Source organism: Artemia franciscana, chromosome 4 (genome assembly GCF_032884065.1).
Source record: "Artemia franciscana chromosome 4, ASM3288406v1, whole genome shotgun sequence".
In the NCBI taxonomy this organism is placed as follows: domain Eukaryota; kingdom Metazoa; phylum Arthropoda; class Branchiopoda; order Anostraca; family Artemiidae; genus Artemia; species Artemia franciscana.
Genome location: NC_088866.1, coordinates 18,164,676 through 18,179,654, shown reverse-complemented (window position 1 = coordinate 18,179,654; position 14,979 = coordinate 18,164,676). Strand labels below are relative to the sequence as shown.

Genomic DNA, 14,979 nt, shown 5'->3' with positions numbered 1-14,979 from the left:
GAACGATCTCTAGCCCGAAGTAATTACTTTATTAGAGTTTCATATTAAAAGACGATTATTAGAACAACGAAACATTGCATATAATGGACGTAGCTGCCAGATTCATCGAAGTCTGTCGTTTATTAATCCAAAGAAGCAAAATGCTGAAGACTTTTTCCTGTTCGTAATCCGGTATGTTTCTAGGCAATATAGTAAAGGAAAAACACTAGCCCACAGTAAATGAAATACTAAAATAAATCATCATGTGCATGATTATAATAAAGAACGAACTCTTGTCCATACTAACGTGTTTAGGTAACTTAACTACAGTTAAGCTTATACAGTTATATTTAAAGTCAATATGTTAAAAATGCCCTTCAACGGGGAATCGAACACGGGTATGCTTATCATTGTACCATCGGCATGAAAAATATTTTACATATAAGATATGATAATAAATTTGCTAATACACTAAAAAAAACTCTTGCCTATACTAAAATGCATAGACAACTTAACTTAATAATTAAGAACGAATTCTAGCCCATGGTAAAATAATTCATCATATGCTTTATTTTAGGCCCGAACAAACGACCCTACGATTATGAAACCTACGCTCTATCAACTGAGCCACCGAGGCTTCTACATCATGAAAGATTATTCATTCAGAGAAAATATTGAATAAGTACGCATGCGTGGGTGAAATTTCATAAACTTTTTCACAGTAAATTAAAATATAAGGGTAGTTTTGGAATATGTAGCTTAGTCAGTAGAGTTTTAATAAAAAATTTAATCGGTGAAGTGAAACTAGTTATAATTATGAACCATCGCTAGCCCATAGTAATTCAAATCTTAATTGATAGTATATAGTAAAGAAAGAACTCCAAAAATAAATGCAAAAAATATATAAATTATAAAATTTTTCTATAATCTAAACTGAATAAATATTTGACTTGTCTAAGTAGCAAATTTGGGATGGTATTAAAAATTCTAGCTCAGAAGCTACTCACTACAGTAAAATCTATTAATTAAAAATTTAATAACAGTTATCATGGTAAACAAATTTTTCGATCAGTTGGGTGATTTAGGAAGTGGTGCTAGCAGAGGAGGTGGCGGACGTATCCGCAAAGCTGATGGATCTTTTGGGGAAAGAGCAGCTGCCCAGGAGGAACAATATTTCCGGAAGCTACGACACGAACAATTGGCAAAGTTAAAGCAGCAGCTTGATGCAAAGAAAATTGATGCATTTAAAGACCTTTTGTAATTAATAAATATAACATGACTAATTGCAAGTTTTCTAGAGTAATCAGGGTTACAGCAGTAGCTAGCAACCTAGTAAGACATCATGTCTCATGGTAAAAAAAATATAAAACCCCACAAATCAAGAACGAATTCTAGCCCATGGTAAAATAATTCATCATATGCTTTATTTTAGGCCCGAACAAACGACCCTACGATTATGAAACCTACGCTCTGCCAACTGAGCCACCGAGGCTTCTACGTTATGAAAGATTATTCATTCAGAGAAAATATTGAATAAGTACGCATGCGTGGGTGAAATTTCATAAACTTTTTCATAGTAAATTAAAATATAAGGGTAGTTTTGGAATACGTAGCTTAGTCAGTAGAGTTTTAATAAAAAATTTAATCGGTGAAGTGAAACTAATATGACTAATTGCAAGTTTTTTAGAGTAATCAGGGTTACAGCAGTAGCTAGCAACCTAGTAAGACATCATGTCTCATGGTAAAATAAAAATATAAAACCCCATAAATCCTAAAAATAGACACAGATCAAAAAACAAATCCGGGTTGCAGCTGTAGTAGCAATCTACTAAGAGACGATCAGGTCCGACACATAGAAATGTAATTGTCCATAATTCCTGAATATAGTGTATGATCAAAACAATAAGTGCACTATTAGAACCGGATAGACCAAAATCCCTACATAGCAAACTTACCGTCTCTTGGCTTCAATAACGAGGAAAATCTATATACTTGAAGAACAAGAAAAGTTGCTTGAACTACGATATTCCGCATTTTTCTACAATGTTACTCAAAAACTGATCAATTTCAGGGTCTCCTGATACGTTCATACCATATTTTTGGCCCACTTTGAGGATCTAGTGCTCCCCCCCCCCCAAATAAAAATTTGCGGGCCTTACAGATGTAAGTCTCAGACCGATCATAGATTTAAAAAAAATCTACCTATTTTTGAACCTTTTAACATCCTCCTTCTCCCTAAAAAAAATGGACTTTCCCTTCGCCCAGGGAACTTCGCCCATGGCTTTGTACAAAAGGTTACAGAGGAAGAAATGTTTTTTTATTTTAAAAAGTAAGTCTTAATTCCATTAGTTCATTTAAATTTAAGAACAAGAAAATAATGACAAATATTGGTTCAGGTAATGTTGTTCATATAAATGTTTACTGAAAGAAAGGAAGAATTTAAGTAGAAAAGGGAAAAGAAAACTAAATTATAAGAAACAAAAAAACAGTAAAATAAAGCAAAAAAACAGGGTCAACTACTCACGTCTAAATAAAAACACTACAACATGACATGCCAAAAATGGCAAATAAATGAACTTATTCCTCTGAAGGGAGAAACTATATAGGATATGAAAAAATAATATACAAAAAAGAACAAGTACAAGGGTTCACTGCATGGCAGTATGACACAAGGGAAGTTGTTCTTTTTTCTTCAAATTATTCTTTTCGGTAATTTATTGTGCCGTATCGGTAATTTATTGTGCCGTATCGATGAGAAGGTCGGACAAATTTTTCTTTTCAGCTCTTCATGGCACAACAATTTTGTTTCACGTATTTCGCATGAAACAAAAATTTCTTCACGTGTTTCACCGATTCCGCAGGGTACGTATTTCATACTTTCAATTTTTATTCCACTGTGATTCAAATTTAGTCAAATTTAGTTTTTCTTCATATTTGGCTTCCCCATTAAAAAAGATTTCCTGATGTTAATCAAAATACAATTTTAAGAAATACTAATAAAATTGACTTCTAAACATATTCTAAACAAACTTCCAAAGATAAGGACTTCTAAAGGAAAATAAACCGATAAGTGGAAGACAATGGCAGATATAAATCGGCCAGAAGAATTTTTGTCATCAGATTTTCAGAAAAGATTAAGGCACACGATATGAAAAAGGATATTTTCGAAAGGATAGAAATACAGTTAGAAGGCTTATTATTTACAAAAAAAGCAATGAAACAACAATTGTTATAAGCTTTGCATTTAGATTGCGAAGGCGTGTTTTTCGTATTAGAGTTTGTCTCATACACTGTAAAGCCACTACACAACAACAGGTTAAATTGGAAAACAGTATGTATATACACTAGCACGATCAAATGACAATCAAGTCAATGAAGGAACAGGTTCTGTCAGACTAAGGTGCGGCTTTATTATAGCATTAAGAATTGTGACTAGACAATTGGTTGAATAGTAGTCTTCTTAATAGATCCTAATTTCCGACGTGGGGCGCAGGCCCCACTAGTGGGGCAAGGTAATATTTGAGTAGGTCATGGGCAGGTCGTGTACCCTTCAGCTGACTACACGTTAGAGCCTTAATTTTAAAAAAATACATTGTTCATGTGAATGACGTCACATTCATATACATTTAAAGAGCAAAAATGATGTATGACAGTATTGCGATGGTTCCATACATTGTATAAAGTTGTTGTATTCGGACAATTCTTTCAATTAGTATAAAATACGCCTAGAGGACAATCTATAAAATGATGCGAAGTTAATGGGCATCTAAGATTCCTTCAGGTGCATACACGGCAAACTTTGAATGACAAAATTTAAATATCACGAGGGTATCAGGATCACACAAATACCAAAGTGGAGCATGGCCCAAATGCGGTAGGGAACCACTGCCATAGATGACCAGCAATCATTCTGGCTGTCAATCAGCAACCAATCCTAATTTTAACAGTTAAAAAAGTGCTCCTCTTTTTTTAATTAAGATTTTTTTCATTATTTTTCTTTAACTTTCTTTTTCTGCATTTAATAAAGTTTTATTAATGACAATTACTATTTGGCATCCAAGTTACACACACTTATCAAAGAATACACCAAACGTGTATTTAAAGTTACTTACAAAACGTGAAGAGTTGTCGTTACGCACTGTCTTAGCGTTACCAAAGGCTTCAAGGACAGGATTGGTTTGCACAATTTGATCTTCAAGAGAGACCTTTAAGAAATAATATCATTTTACAGATTTGGTAAAAAGTTTTACTTACAAAGTACATTGCATGAAATAAGAAAACTTTTTGGAACCTAACCTGAAATTACAAACTAAAAAACCAGGAAACTTTTTGGAACGTACAACACTCTTGCCTGCTGACTTCGAACTAAAAATGTGGGATAAAGCGAAAAAGCTGGGACCAAATTCAGCTGCAAATCTAACTGCAAAAGATATACTTCCACTTCTTGTAAAATGCAAGGTTTTTGGCTATGGCGATTTCAATGAGGAACTTTTTGTTTCGATCAGACACAGTTTTATATGGGTTTCAGGCTATTTTTCAAAATTCCAAAATCTTTGTTCGGAAATAACATTTCACCATTAAAAATAACTAAGATGATAGCTACCATTCGTGGATTACAAATAGCAATTTTTCTCACTAGTGGGTTTTTTAGTTTTTTTTAACGCATTTTTACTTTTTGGTCATTAATGGACGTGGTTTATTTTTTACTAGGCTGCAGCTACCGCTGCAAACTATGTTAGCAAGTATTTATACGAATCCCATAATAATTAAATTTAAAAAAAACTAGTTTTTTTAACTGGAAGTAAGGAGCGACATTAAAACTTAAAACGAACAGAAATAACTCCGTATATGAAATGGGTTGAGGGCGAGGCGTTGAGGGTCCTCAACGCCTCGTTCTTTACGCTAAAGCTTTTAATTGTTTTAAAAAGTAGAATTGTGGCAAAGAGTCAAACTTTAGCGTAAAGAGCGAGGGATTGCGGAGGGGACAACCCATTTCATATACGGAGTAATTTCTGTTCGTTTTAAGTTTTAATGTCGCTCCTTACTTTCAGTTAAAAAAACTAGTTTTTTTTTATTTAATTTCTGAACGTTTTTGAATTAATGCATGTTTGATTTTGGCTCTCCACACATAAATTATTAAAATAAAATTTGTATATTAATTCTTTTTTTTGGCTAAATGGCTTTCTCTTACTTTTGATCAGACGATTTTGAGAAATAAGGGGTGGGGAAGGAGGCCTAGTTGCCCTCCAATTTTTCGGTTACTTAAAAAGGCAACTAGAACTTTCAATTTTTAACGAACGTTTTTATTAGTAAAGAATATGCGTAACTTAAGAATTAACTTACGTAACAAACTTTTATATTCTTATATTTTTATTATGTATACGAGGGGGTTTGTACCCTCGTTAATACCTCGCTCTTTACACTAAATCTAAAGTTCTGTCCCAGTTCTTTCAGAATGACCCCTGAATCAAAAAGACCGTAGAATAAATAGTTGAAATTACTAAAAATACTTTAGTTTAAAGAGCGAGGTATTTATCTCCTCCTAAATACCTCGCTCTTTATGCTAAAGTATCTTTAGAACCCCTCATATGCGTAATAACTTCTATTCCTTTTAAGTTTCAATGCTACTCCTTACTTTCAATTTAAAAAACGTTTTCATGTTTATTTTTTCATTGTTTTTTTATAGTAATGCTAGAAAATCCTGCGCCCTTTTCATTGAATTTTTCTTCCCCATGACATATTCCTCCAAGGAAAGATCCTCCCACATAGCCCCTCCCCTCAACTCCACCCCCAAACCAAAAAAATCCCCCTGAAAAAGTCTGTACACTTCCCAATAACCATTACTACATGTAAACACTGGTCAAAAATTGTAACTTGCAGCCCCTCCCCCAGGGATTGTGGGGGAGTAAGTCATTCCCAAAGACACAGTTATTATGGTTTTCGACTATGCGGAACAAAATGGCTATCTCAAAATTTTGATCCGTTGACTTTGGGAAAAATGAGCGTCGGAGGGGGCCTAGGTACCCTCCAATTTTTTTGGTCACTTAAAAAGGGCACTAGAACTTTTCATTTCCGTTAGAATGAGCCCTCTTGCGACACTCTAGAACCACTTGGTCGATACGATAACCCCTGGGGAAAAGAAAAAAAAACAAACAAACAAATAAACACGCACCCGTGATTTGTTTTCTGGCAAAAAATATGAAATTCCACATTTTTGTAGAAAGGAGCTTGAAATTTTTGCTATAGGGTTCTTTGATACGTCGAATGCGATGGTATGATTTTCGTTAAGATTCTATGACTTTTAGGGGATGTTTCCCCCTATTTTCCAAAATAAGGCAAATTTTCTCAGGCTCGTAACTTGTGATGACAAAGACTAAAATTAAACTTATATATTTAGAATCAGCATGAAAATTCGATTCTTTTGATGTATCTTTTAGCATCAAGTTTCCGTTTTTTAGAGTTTCGTTTACTATTCAGCCGGGTCACTCCTTACTACAGTTCGTTACCACGAACTGTTTGATAATATACGTAGCCTATCAATTTGGAAAACATCCAAATTTTACCATGGGATACCTAAATTCGCATGGAATAGCTAAATTTATATGATTTAGCTAATTCACTGTCAAAAATCTTAGAGACTGGTAGAAATACGAGCTTTTTTCCTTGAAAAATCTTAATTCTGTCCAATGGCTTATGCTTGAAAGTTATATGCAGTTAAAAAGTACTATCAGTATTTTTTTAATCAGCTTTTTTGTAATTTTTTTGCCATTTTCTAATGCTCAAAGTTTTAGAGGAATTGTATATCCCACGACCATCCTGCCCTATAAACTGCTATGAATATCATTTACACTAGATTCAAGGGGATAAGACTTTCAGTGACCCTTTCAAAAGCTGAATTCACTTTGATAACCCGCATGCACAGAGTGTATTTCAATTCAGTTCAACACCTACCCGTCGTTCTCTGAAAGTTTGACTAATACCCTTAGGGAGCAATATTAGTAAGCATATTAGCAGATGTAACAGTAGGAACAGTAGGAGTAGTATGAGTTATAGCAGTAGTAGTATTAGTAGCAAGCGGTAATAGTATTCACGTTGAGCTTTTTTGGTCTAGTTCAACATCCCTTTCTCATGGCCTAATAGTTTCAGCTGAATACTTTAAGTTGTTTCTGAGATATTGCTAATACGTCCTGTTGATAAACTGCCTGCGCAATACGTGCTTTGATTTATCGCAGCATCCCCCTCAACAGTCCCTGAAAGTTTCATATTAATACCATTAACTTCAGTAATCTTAGTACTGACAGCAGTAGTCGCAGTAGTACCACTACTAGCAGTGCTAGCATGCATTGAGATATTTTTCCTTAATAACCTTAAATAACCTTAATAACCTTAAACAGAAAATTTTCCCTTAATAACCTTAGCTTTAGTTGTAATATTGGCAGTAGTAATATGCATCTAGCACCTTTCGGTTGGTTCAACCTCCCCCCAAACATGCACTAAAAGTTTCAACTTAATACTCTAAGCTGTTCCTGAGATGAAGCTGTTACACCGTTTGAATAGCCTGCATCGACATAGCGTGTTTTAATTTAGTTCATTACCTCTTCACCATTCCCTGAAAGTTTCACCGCAACTTCATATAGGGAAAATCAGGAATGTTGAGATTTTAGAAAATAGTAATAAGTATATAATGCAGGAGCACGAAAAATATTTCCATTTGAATCTTGGTCAAAACAATGATCATGGCAGCACCTGTAAGTCAGATAAGCAAACATACATTTACTTCAGGTAAGGCGATTTGAAGTGTTTCTAGCTTAACCTACCTTCTTTTCAGCTGACTTCTTGGACGAGGCACCGATGTTGGCAAAGTAAGAAATTACTTTCTTTGTGTTCTCAGTCTTTCCTGCACCGGATTCGCCACTGTACATAAAAGAATAAATGATTTTAGAATCGAGAATAAAGTAAAATGAATTTAATTTGTGTAGCCACTTTGCGACCTAGCTCTGGCTACTATACTTCGAAATTGCTATACAACAAAATTTTCAACGAGAGAGAACAAACTGAAATTGTGGGGAGGGACGGCGAAAAACATTTCGGACCTTTTTTCTGTAATTGACGAGTTTACGACCCAACTCGGGCTGTGATAACAAGAAAGAAGTTAGGCTATACGACAAAAATTTTACATGAAAGTAAAAAAAATTTAGAAAAAACTTTCTCACTGTTGCTCGTGAGTAGTATCTTGGATTAAAACAAAAAAGTTTTTTTTTAAAAAGGTATGGTTTAAGATTTTTTACGCCCGGGACTGGAGGATTTCCACTTTGAAAAGATTTTTCACTTTGATTTGGCTTTTTTTTTGCTTATTTTTCTTATACTTGATTAGAGTGAGGAATGGGGTGCTGTAAGTAATTTTTCCTGTGCATCACCTATCCTCCTCTGTACCTGACCACAAACAGATACTAAACAATATATTTAAAGAGACGGTTTAAACGCATAAGAAATCAGTCAAAGAAAGATCAGGTGGATCTTAATGTCTTTCTGAACCCTATTGGGCTTGTTTGCAAAACAACTGATGAAGAATGACATGTTTTGAGACACTTAGTGCAGAGCGAAATCACACAGGCGCATTGGCTAGAAATCTGATCATTGTTAGTTTTGCATATCAGTAATAGCCTTTTTTAATGTCCATCTATTTCGGGAAATCATGCTCTTTTAGGCAAAAAATTTCCTGTGATTTTGTTTTTTCCGTTAAGGTTTCAAACAATATCATATTTCCATCAGCACGAAAAGGGAATAAAAGAGTAAAAAAAAAAACTAAAACAACAACAGAAGCTACTAAACATCTTCAAAGCCTGATAAAATAGGATAAAACATTAGACCAAAATTGGCTAGTTTTAAGAGGGAGGAGACTCCAAAATATCAATCAAAAATCATATAAATCATAAAAAAAAAATCATGAAAAAAATTTCAAAAAAATCATAAAAAAATCATACTTTTGTATCTCCATCACGCCTTAACGGTTTGGTATTAAGGGACGCAGCAAAGTTAGACATAAATCCCCTGACATATCTGAACAAAACACTACGAAGTATGAAAGTGTTGCTATTTAGGCCTTTTGAGTAACTATGCAATAAGAAGAAAGAAACTCAATTTGTATATATACATAAAAAATGTAGTTATGCATGGTGCAAAAAGGATGAATATCTCGTCTGTTTAAAGCCTATTTCAGACGTTAAAGCTCAGTTTTTAGTACTAAAACCGATTGACTCTGCAATAGCTTTTTTTATTTTCTTTAAGAAGAAGATAAGTAATATTAGATGAATGACAACTAGATGATACATGGCAAAATGAGAATAAATGGCAAAATGACAAATTGTAAAAAAAAAAATAGTGTCAGTTAATTTTTTTACTATTAAAAAGCTAAAATAAAAGCTAAAAAGCTGCAAATACAAAATTACAAATAAATACAACACAAATTTAGAACAATATGAAATCTACTTCAAATAATGGCTATTCACCTTTTTCACAACGAACTCGCCATTTTTTCTCTTTTTTTGCATGAGGGCTTTTCTTTGGGATGAAAGATACAGCCAGAAAATCTCGAAATCTCCATTCACCTCACGGACGAGATTTTTTTAATACAATACCGGTTACGTTTGAACCAAAAAACAAGATTGGATTGGCCAATCCACACAATTGGTTCAGATTGAATGGAGGTTTTTTTTTTCTTTTTTTGGTCAATTCACGCTTTAAAAGAATTGTACATACTTCTCATACTAACAACTCACTACACCACCGAGCCACCTGAGGCCAACACAGCTATGCACAACTCCATTCCAATCTATCAAAACCATCCCTCTTTACACCCTCCCAAGAAGTTCCTATTTCCTTTAAATCTTTCCTTACGATATCAACCCACCCCGCACCTGCTTTTGATTTGGCCCAAGACGGTTGGTCGACCAGGATAATCTTTGGCAATATGTCATTCTTTGTTCGCAGAACGTGTCCCAGTCATCTCATCCTTTCGCTCACTATGGCCCTAGAAAACTGGATTGAACCAGATTTTCCATAGAACCAACTGTTTGAGATAGTCATTCAGTCGGGTACCCAAAACAATCCGTAGGCAATTTCTCTGGAAAAGCTCTAGCAAATCCTCCTCCGTTTTTCGAGGCTCACATGCTTCAAAACCACACTTGAACAGTGTCATCACCGTAACTTGCATTATTCTAATCTTGGTTAGCAGACTTATTTACCTGTTGTTTTAAACATTTTTCAACTGTAAAAAAACAACCTGGACCTTGGCTATTCTACTTTTAACATATTCACTGGAGCCACCGTCTTTACTAATACAATCTAATTAAGTGAAGCTGTTCGCTTACTGATCTTCTTGTTACCCAGCATCATCTCTTCAGCATCACTTATTCCTATTCTTAACGACTTAGTCCTCTTAACCGTAATTTTTCAAACCCATTCTTGTACCTTGAACTCGCAAAGCTTCTAGAAATTCATTTATTTTACCAACATTTTCGTCCAAGACGCTTAAATCATCAGTATAATCTAAGTCTAGAAGAGTTTTACTTCTCCATTTGATTCCGTTTTTGCCCATTGCCTTTGCTGTACTCCTTAGGACTAAGTCCATCAAAATGATCCATATAAATGGAACCCTGCAAAACTCCCGATTTACTACGAAACCACCAACTAACCTCATTTCCGATCTTCAAGATCTTCGGCAATTATATCCATGGCCTCCGCTCCACACCTCCTTAGTTCATATTTTAATATTTTCTCTACTTTCTTTACATTCCTCTTATGTTCATATGATATATCACTCAAATAATGCTTGTACACCTCCTCTTCTCTATTAAACATAAAGTATTTTCTTTAATATTCCTAACTGCGCTTGAAAGTTTCTTCCCCAAGACACCATAGGTGACTTCACAAGTTATTTTCTTAAAATTATTCCATTCGTCTCCTATATTATCAAATTTTAATCTTTTCAGTTTAGTATTCAACTGATCCTGGAAAGTTCCGCTCAAGTTCTCATCCTGGAGTCTGCCAGTCATCAACAACGGCACTCCTGTATACCCGTACCGCCTTTTGAGTTACCACAACTGCAATCCTCTGAGATTTTATTAATAATTATCACCATTCCGTGGCAGCGTTTGGTCTTTCGTAACCCCCTCCCCCCCTCATTAAGGAGATTTTGGTAAATTTTAGTGACCTCCCCCTAAGGAGCCTTTGATAGTTTTAGAGCATACTATAAATTAATCTGGAAAAAAAAATGGCGACAACAGAGAGGATGAAACAGAAAAAAGTACTTACGTAATCAACATAGATTGGTTTTCACGGTCTGCAAGGAAAAATGAGAGTCAATTTTGAAAAATGGAGAGCAATCAAATTTAAAACTTTTTTTATATTAAAAAGCAAAGAAACGCAAACTAAGAAAATATTAGCCTCATTTTTTTCAGTTTTTATTTCATCAGCTTGTTCCCTATTCTTCATACATGCTTTATCCAGTGTTAAAACTAGAGGGGATATGGCTTCCTATGCACTCTCCTAGTGATATTCCAGTAAGCTATATTAATTCCAGTAAATAACAGAATCAAACTCAAAGCGAGCAGAAACTAAGACGAGTAGGGCTAACGCCCCCTTCAAAGATTCGGTTGGTACTTCCGAAAAGAATTATCATTCCCTTCTTCCTTTGAGCATACGTACAACGCTAAATAAAAGGGATTGTGCTCAGAAGCTTCGAGAAGGGTGATGTATATAATCTGGTTCTATAAAAAGTGTCTAAATCAAAAATGTGCCTGCATTACCAATAGATGAAAAAGGAGCGATATGGAAGGATTTCATCATCCTCTTCATAAGACTTGGCACAGTTTTTATAAACACCTAAAAATAGATCCTTTTTTTATCTATCATTCTAAATCAACTACCTAACATTATGTCTTTTAGGTATCATAAATTTGACAGGAAAAAACACTAAAATTGATTTACAGCTTAGTTGAATCAGGTGCTGTTACCCAAAACCTTTTACGAGCCAAGTGCTTGGCACGCAGCACAAGGCAGATGCTTTTTAATTATATAAGTTATCGATTTAGAATCTTGTCAAGTCTAAGAATGTTGGAAGATGATTAATGATTAGTGCATAATTGTAATATGTAAAATAAATAGCACAACATATGCAAAATTATTAATAAGCTTATAAAAATATACGAAAATTCACATAATTTCATATTAATTCAAAAGAACTATCAAAGAGCTGTTTTCATAACCATGTATTTCAGAAGATTTGTTACATCACAGTTCTTCCCTAAACATGTATAGAATCTATACAAAATAAATAGTTATTATTGAACATGTATGCAATAATATTGACAGATAAACAGTATCACTTTGCAAATCAACAATTAGAGGAAGGGTGTAGTTCGGTAAATACTTTTGAGGGGAAGGGATTCTTTGCCCCTCAAAAGGTACGTTTTCTAACCAAATCTGTGAACTTTTTGTATTCAGAATAACCCTAAATAGAATTCTAAAAAAGGGACAGAAAACAAATATTATCTTATTAAAGAACAAGTTGAATTTGTGCTGCTGGGTGTAAAAAGGAAACGAGGGGGTCGAGGGGCAAGTGCCCCCCCCCCCCGCTAATATAAGGAATAATTTAAGTTCTTCGAGTTTGAATGTCAATCTCAGTCTCATTTTAAAAAGCTTGTCATGTCTTTTTAGGTAATCCACATTGTTAGTTAATAGAATCTAATACATATTATCATTTATAATTGCCAAGAAAGAAGATGTAGGTTACAATGCATGCCTTTAAGATTTTAAAAGATAACTAGTCTACCTAAACAAAAGGTGTATTAAACGAAGAGGCGCTTGACATTTGAACTATTGCTATAAATTTTTAAACGCTCTATTTTTTCTTATTTATTTAAATCGCTTTTTCAAACAATAGTATGAAAAAAAAACCATCTTTCCAGCTTGAGAAAAAATTAAATCAGCAAAAGATATTTTAGTCACAAACTTAAGATTTCAGCCTTTAACTTTCTCAAGATCATTGCTAATCTGAAAACATAACTTTAATTCATAAATAACATAATTTAATCTGAAAACAAAATTTCATAATAGTCTTTCTTTTCGTATTTTCGAGAAAAAAGACACGCGTTTGCCAATACTTAATACGTCAACTTGACAATACAAATATCCATCTTTTTGCATCTAACTATTCTTCTCTTAAGCGCTTGAAACCAAGTATCAATAAGAAGAAACATAGACAGCTTACTTGTGGTCATGTTGGCATAAGCACCATCTGAAATGGCAAAAATGTGAGGTGGCACTTCATTTCTCCTCCTACCCTTGTAGATATTAACCACACGGGGAGTATAGATGGGGTAACGCTTATACGGGTTAATAGCTACACAGAAGAGGCCAGAGTAGGTCTGTTGGAAGAAAGAAATCATTTTTTTAGTGAATCTGCAAAAGCTACATACAAACTATGAATAACCATAATCAACCAACTCTATTTTTTCCATTTTGTATCTATTTTTATTAAAGTACTTCATTGACTCTTAACTTTGAATGGGAAATGACGTGCTGAAATTGTTCCTACAGTAACAGGGACAAGGTTTAAAAGAAGTTCTATTTCTGCCATATTTCAGTATTTACCCCCTTCCAGACCATATATTATAATCTCTTTACCCCTACCAAATATTCCTCTAATAATAAGTATTAGTGCCTAAAATTGACTATAAGACTTAACATTAAATAATGAATTATCCCATTGGTCAAAATGTGCTGATCAAGAGTTAAATTAGCTAAGCTCGTAGATTGAATAACGATAAACAAATAAAAATACTGAACTTAATTCAAATTAAATTTTTAGCTAAATTTCAAGATTCATTCAAATCTAAAGTTGATACAAATTTAATTTAAACTTAATTCAATTTTCAAAAAAATACTGATTTTCTAATTATTCGGCCAATCATTTGGTAGGGCACATACCAAGTTTTCGTAGAATTTACTATGCATCTGAGCATGAGATGAATACAGCTTAGTATTGACAATTTTCAAATTGGTTTCTAAATAAAAAAATTTTAATATTCCAAACCCAGCATACTTTTCTCACTTTAATTGTCCAGACAAAGGTTATTTAATTTTTTTTTTATCCTCAAAACATTAGAAAATTGTTCCCTATGGAACACGAATAAACAATGCAGGCAAAAAAAAGAGACTATGCTTTGTTGCCAAGGGAGAATACAACCCCCTTCCTCCTACTACTCTCAATGTCAATTCGAGACAGTGTCACCAAGTTAGTTTTGACAAAACCACTAACGCTAGTGTCTGTTCATTTGTCGTTTTCAACATCCCAAGAAGAATATGTACTTCAAGGCATTTGTGAAAAAAATTAGAAAGATAAAGATACTTCTATTTTCCGCCATTTTAGATGACTCTTTCCTATATTAACGGCTATTAGCGCTCTATGCAGTGTATTGCTGTCCAGTTGCATTAAGACCTCAAAATATAAAAGAAATATGTTACCTTTTGATGCTTTCAGGGAACATCCAAATAAAAACCGAAAGGTAAGAGCAACTTCAATTTTTATTTATTTACTTTAATTAATATCATTTTATGTATAATGTTGATTTAACTCAAGTTACTTAAAATAGCTCTGGACCTTAATAAGCTTAAAATAGCTTATTAGAATAACATAAACATAGGCGACAACATATTAGCTTTATTTTTCCCAGAAAATACTAATTCAAACTATAAAAGGATAGATCGAATTTTTCTGCTCTTAACACCAAAAGATAAGGAAAATGGCGGTTTCTTTACCATATAAGAAACATATAATATATACAATGAAATATATCTCTATACAATAAAGTAAATTTCGTATACTATTTAGTTTGATGAGTTGGTGATGGGAGGCACGAACTTTAGTTTTTTTCGGTTTTCTTTCGTTTTTTTTTATGTTGTTTTTTTTTCGTTGTTCTTTTGTTTTTTTTTGTTTGT

General features: G+C 33.7%; 1 protein-coding gene across 15 annotated transcripts in view; it reads right to left on the bottom strand.

The window, feature by feature from the left end:
* Positions 1 to 14,979, bottom strand: part of LOC136026090 (myosin heavy chain, muscle-like) — a 125,038-nt gene that overhangs the window by 86,487 nt on the left and 23,572 nt on the right. For all 15 annotated transcript variants that reach the window (XM_065702301.1, XM_065702306.1, XM_065702303.1 and 12 more), the window contains exons 4-7: positions 13,250 to 13,406; positions 11,293 to 11,320; positions 7,797 to 7,893; positions 4,092 to 4,184 (exon numbers count right to left, since the gene is read on the bottom strand). In XM_065702301.1, coding sequence (XP_065558373.1) covers positions 4,092 to 4,184; positions 7,797 to 7,893; positions 11,293 to 11,320; positions 13,250 to 13,406 — 375 coding nt within the window. The remainder of the gene's footprint in view (positions 1 to 4,091; positions 4,185 to 7,796; positions 7,894 to 11,292; positions 11,321 to 13,249; positions 13,407 to 14,979) is intronic.